Here is a 6,000-nt window from a genome sequence, read left to right as displayed (position 1 = left end):
ATATATATTGATTTCAGAGAGGAAGGGAGAGGGAGAGAGGGGTAGAAACATCAATGATGAGAGAGAATCATTGATTGACTGCCTCCTGCATGCCTTCTACTGAGAATTGAGCCGGTAACCCGGGCATGTGCCCTGACTGGGAATTGAACTGTGACCTCCTGATTCATAGGTTGATGCTCAACCACTGAGCCACACTGGCCAGGCTGTCCTTATTTTAAATGTAGCACATCTTTATCTAGTCTTCCTGGGGTATTCAATTTAGCTTTCAGAAAAACAAGAAGTCATTGTTTTGCATTTATGGTTAATCAGCTTGTTTAATATTTAATTAAATTATGTAATTACAATAGTGAGTGCAATATGTATAAACAGGTTTCAGAATAAATACAATGCACTCTTGCAAAATGCATGAGCTACCAGGAGAGAGAGGACTTCCTACCCAGTCCCACACCACCCTCCAGCCTTCAGAGCATCTGTAGAGAGGACTGGGCATGTTGGTTAATGTGTCTAGTAGGTTAAATAAAATTCAATTAAAAGTGGTCCTACTAATAGAATTGCACACACGATGTATATTTGCATGTGCCAGACACTTGAAGTGAATGCAATACTTGTTTGGAAATGATTTTGCTTTTCTGATGATTTTTTCTTCTGGCTCAACCTTTTCCAAAGACTGGTTCTGATTTGAACTGGTTCAGTAGGATTTTAAAAACAACCACTTTGATTGTAAAAAAAAAAAAAAGTTAATACTTGGGTTGGGTACAGAATTTAGCCAATTAGTGTGTTCATTTTGGTTTGTGAGTCATATTATCTGGGTCCACATTATTCATAGTCAGAAATGATTCAAAACCAATGTTTTTTTCTTCTAGTCTAAAAGTGCCTCAGGCCTCTTTTGTCCTGATATGTCATTGTTCTAAGCAATCCTGAAGTGACATTTATTGGGGACCAAAAAAGATGAACAGGAAGAGACTGATATGAAAACCCACTGTCTTGATTCTGACACTGAAGGTGGTCTTTGTTTTCCCTTCCCTTACATGGTATGAGTCTTGGCTAAACATATTTTGAGCTCCCTGTAAGTTGGTTATCTTAGGAACTGAAGACATCAGTATTTCTGGTTTAGTCACAAAGAAGTCATGGAGCATTCTCTTCGAAACCTAAGGACAATTCCTTGGGTACTAGGTAGTGGAGGTCTGAGAACCACTCAACCATGGCCTTCCCCTTCTCCCCAGACCCAGGACGAAATCTGCCATTCAAAATGGAAATGTAATCAGTGGCACATACAGGGCACTGTGTGGTTTGCATGGATCCTTTTGCTAGGAGCTTTCTTTCTACTGTCTTGTTTGTGCCATTTTCAAGAAGTCAAAACCCCCTTCTAGCATGAATCAGATGGTACTGGATGAAACTTAAAGACCTCATATGAACTCATGTCTAATTTAATATAGATTCAAATGGATCTATGTCTATATCTGTACTTATATCTCTACCTACATCTACACCTATATCTATGTCACCTTTCTAAATATATGTACAAATATAGACATTTGATACATGTTTTAGTATATACACCTATATTTCCTAGTTCTGTCCACTAAGTGGGCCTAGAATCTATGACACTCCAGTAGCCATGAGCACACCCAATATCCAGATCTTGGTTTCTAATACCATCCTATCTAATAAAGAGGGAATATGCTAATTGACCCTCACGCCATCAAAAAGATGGCGGTGCCCACAGCCAATAAGGAGGGAATATGCTAATTGACTGCCATGCCCACAGCCACAAAGATGGCGGTGCCTAGTCCCCTCAGCCCTACCGGAGTGGCAGGCCTGGCCGTTCTGCATGCCTACCTCTGAAGTCCCCCAGTCCCCTCAGCCCCCCAGCCACCCAGGGCCGGCCTGAGGCGCAGGCAAACCTCAGATGGTGGCTGCCCAGCTACCCAGGCCTGCCCGAGGCTCAGGTAACCAGAGCTGGCCAAGGCTTGCACTGCTGGCAGTGGCAGCAGCAGAGGTGTGATGGGGCCTCGCCTTCCCCTGATCGCCGGGTCGCCTCCTGCCCCTGAGGGTTCCCGGACTGTGAGAGGGGGCAGGCCAGGCTGAGGGACCCCCCCCCCCTCCAGTGCATGAATTTTCATGCATCGGGCCTCTAGTTATCCAATAAAAGGAACCAGGGCACTGTGGACAAATGGCATATTGTAGGACTTGGGCAGAGAATATGCAAGATGGGCCTGGAACATCTTGTAGTGCCAGAAATTAAAGAAATACACAAAAGCCAAGTGAAGGGGTGAATCAAAGGGACATAGGAGCCAACTGTAAGAGCTACCAATAGACAAAGCTGGAACAATCTGAGCAACAAAGTAAATAATATAGTATTGGATTAAATCCAAAGTACAAAATCTATACTGATATAAATAAATTATTGAGTAGATGAATAAAGGAAGAACAGGCAAGCCTCCTATACAGAAGAATCAAAAATAATTTATGTAAAATTCTCCACTCACAGAAGTGGACCATAACTCCCTAACCCTGAAGTGTGGGCAGTACACAGTGACTTCCTTTTAATGAGTACAGTGGAGATACCTGACCAACACTGCCTGAGCCAGGTGATCAACATCATGTTAATAGCATGTCCCCTCGATATGATGGGAATGGCACTTCACCTCTGTGATCTTCCTCCCCAAAACCCATAGCCCCAGTCTAACCATGAGAAAAACATCATACAGATCCAGCCTAAAGGACAGTCCACAGAAAACTTGCCCAGGTCAACAAAAGCAAGGGAAGTCTGTGAAAGTGTTACAGTCCAGAGGAGCCTAAAGAGACATTACAACTAAATGTAATGTGATATTCTCATGGGAACCTGGGACAGAAAAACAACATTAAGTAAAAACTAGCGAAATGCAAATAAAGTGTGGGCTTTACTCAGTTATAATCTATCATTAGTTCATAAGTCATGACAAATGTACCATATTAATGTTAGGGAAACTGGGAGTAGGGTATATGGGAAACTCTCATTACAACTTTTCTATAGATCTAAAATTTACAGAAATAAGACAAAATAAAAAAAAAATTAGAAGTTTATTTTGAAATATTCTCCCTGGCCACTTCTTTTCTTTCTCCTGATCCTGTGTCTCCCAACATTCTGGTCTGCACCCTATGGCCTGGTCACACAAGAAATTGCAGTGGCATAAACATGCAGCCTGGACTTCTCTCTGATCTCTCTAAATTGAACATGGCAGCTCTCCCTTGTTGATACAGAGAGCTGAATACCACATCTAGTTTTATGGCACCCTCATTTCTTGGCTTATCTAGATTCTGGGAGCTTATCTGAGGCATTTTTATTGGCTGTAATGTGGTGTGAGACAGTTTGTTTGTAGCCTGGAGGAATCCTGTGCATTGGTGTCTTGCTGTTGGAGAAGCCAGACTCCATCTGCGGGGCAGAGACACATTGCTCAGTATATTGAGAACATGAATGTGAACATAACTTTTGTTAATCACCATGTTATAGCCACTAGAAAGACACACCATGACATGTATTCCTATACTGAGTGTTTGGACCAGGGGTCCTCAAACTACGGCCCGCGGGCCACATGCAAATACAAATATTGTATTTGTTCCCGTTTTGTTTTTTTACTTCAAAATAAGATATGTGCAGTGTGCATAGGCATTTGTTCATAGGTTTTTTTTTAAACTATAGTCCAGCCCTCCAACGGTCTGAGGGACAGTGAACTGGCCCCCTGTTTAAAAAGTTTGAGGACCCCTGGTTTGGACTATCTGCTGTATGTTGTTGATTACACAACCAAAGTGATTTCCCAAAGCCCAATGTTCCTCACTTAAACGTTGCCATTGCCCCAAGGCCCAGGCCCACACTTGGCAGGCAAAACCATTGCTAATGGGATTCAAGAAAACTCTGTGGCAGCTGCATTGTTGCCTCCCCAACCCTTTCCTTCCTTTCACCATATCCATGCCTCAGGAGAAAGGGTATCATTGCCTCCTGAACAATGGAGTTCCTTGATGCTTCTGAGCCTCTGCCCAAGCCCTTCTTTCTCTGTTTCTCTGGAGACCTTCTATACTTTCTTCAAAACCCAACACAAGTGTATCCCTTTGAAATGTTCCCAAGTTACCCCAGGCAGAGCTGCCTGTCCCCTCTTCTGCGCATGGGTAGAGAGCTTTACATGCCTGTATTCATGTACTTACAGCATTCTGTTGAATATCGGAAGCATCTGTCTCTATTACTGACCTGGGAATGAACTGCCCAAGGCATGGCCAGTATTCTACTTACTTATATTTGTATCCCCAAAGCCCAGCATAGTGATTGGAAGGTAGTAGGGAATTAAACAGGTGAATGAATACAGACCCATTACTTTGTGTTATTTTTCCAAGAAAGGCAGTTAGTCGTATAATTTCTGAACTCAACCAGCCCTGAATTAAAACCCAAACTCTATCACTTGCAAATGAATTTAGCCAGGTTATTTAATGTCTCAGTTTCCTCAACTGATAAATAGTAGTAATATTAACCTCATGGGACTATTAAGAAGATTACATATGAAAGTATGCTACTTAGCAGTGCCAGACACAAATACTCATCCAATGAATGATAACTATAATTGTTGGGTCAAAGTGCCCATGTTCTCTTGACAGGCCCCTCTGTGTCTAGCAACATGAAGCCACATGAGACAAACATCTTGGAACAGAGATGCTATTGGTGCGGAACCAATCCATTTAAGCATCAGCTCATTGACCTTGATCCTATTGGCACTGTGCCCAGCCTAATTGTATTTGAAGATCAGATGGAAGACTCAAGTGGCTCAAATGTCTACAGAAGCAAGAAAACCCATTTAAACCAGGTAACAGATTAGTAGATTTTACCTCTAGTTATATTTCTCATAGGCAAGTCAATTGTTTCCTTGCTGCTGGCCTTGATGACTATCCTTGGTGATTAGTAATAAATAAAACTGTTTGCATTTCCCCAAATATGTTTGAGTTTCACGAGGCACATATTTCTAGGACAAGAGCCAAAATTAATCAACCCAGTCTTAGTAAAAGCAGCTGATGGAAGCATAATCCACAACTTTAATTAACATTGAGGCTTTGAAATTGAACACACAGAAGGAAAATTAATGAATTGGTTAATTTTGTCTTTCCTGTACCTTAATCATTCAATCTTTACCCAGAACACACATACCCCTGTGCGATATGTATTCTTCTAAATTTTTTACCACCACAAATGGAGAGTTATTTTCATCACCTGCTGATTTCATTTGTGCATTTAAAGCATTCAGTTACCATGCTAAAGGAAAGTTAAGAGGCAGCCCAGACCCTTGCTAAGCTGGTGTTCAAGGGTGACCTGCTCAAGCATCTCGAGGCTGCGGTCTTTGACTTAAACAGCCTGGCCTGGCTGCACTGCTGAAGCTGCCAAGAAAATAAACCAGGATTTTCGAAGGCTTTTCGTGCTGGAGTCACATTTGCAAATCTTGTTTGGAACAGGCTCTTGACAAAGATGGTTCCTCCCTGTGCTCCTACCGCTCTGGCTTGGTTCAGTGCAAGAGGGCTACCAGCAGTTTCCGGAAGTCCCCAGAGGTGTCCGAGCGAACCATGTCAGAGAGGGACTTCTGATACTTCTCTTGGAACTTCGCTTTTATCCCCTGAAGGTCAACCTGTAGGAGAGAAGACAAGAGCAATGGAGACAGCATTTACAGCGTGTTCACCATAAATGCAGCAGCACTCTGCTAAGCATGTTATTCTCCTTTGCTCATTTATGCCTCAAAGCAACCTTTAGAAGTGGGGGCCATTATTCGTCTTATTTTGTGGATGAGAAAGGGAAAACTGAGTTCAGCTCCCCAAAGGTTGCAGAGGCGTCTATGTGTGTATGTGCATATATTCCAGTAAAACTTCATGGACACTACAGCTTGAATTTCATATGATTTTTATATGTTGCAAAATTTTACTTTTCTTTTGAAATTTTTACAGTTATTTAAAAATAACTCATTCTTAGGTAGCAGCACTGGGCAAAAG

The 6,000-nt window shown here is 42.1% G+C and overlaps 1 protein-coding gene across 4 annotated transcripts in view; it reads right to left on the bottom strand.

Annotated features, from left to right (window-relative positions):
- Positions 1–5,076: 5,076 nt before the first annotated feature.
- Positions 5,077–6,000, bottom strand: part of ANXA13 (annexin A13) — a 61,237-nt gene continuing 60,313 nt past the window's right edge. For all 4 annotated transcript variants that reach the window (XM_005885166.2, XM_014532460.1, XM_005885164.2 and 1 more), the window contains one exon: positions 5,077–5,642. In XM_005885166.2, coding sequence (XP_005885228.1) covers positions 5,523–5,642 — 120 coding nt within the window. In that variant the 3' untranslated portion in view covers positions 5,077–5,522. The remainder of the gene's footprint in view (positions 5,643–6,000) is intronic.

The sequence above is a fragment of the Myotis brandtii genome, unplaced genomic scaffold (assembly GCF_000412655.1).
Source record: "Myotis brandtii unplaced genomic scaffold, ASM41265v1 scaffold896, whole genome shotgun sequence".
NCBI classification, from domain to species: Eukaryota; Metazoa; Chordata; class Mammalia; order Chiroptera; family Vespertilionidae; genus Myotis; species Myotis brandtii.
Note: the sequence above shows the minus strand (reverse complement) of the source record. Positions and strands in the feature narration are given on the sequence as shown.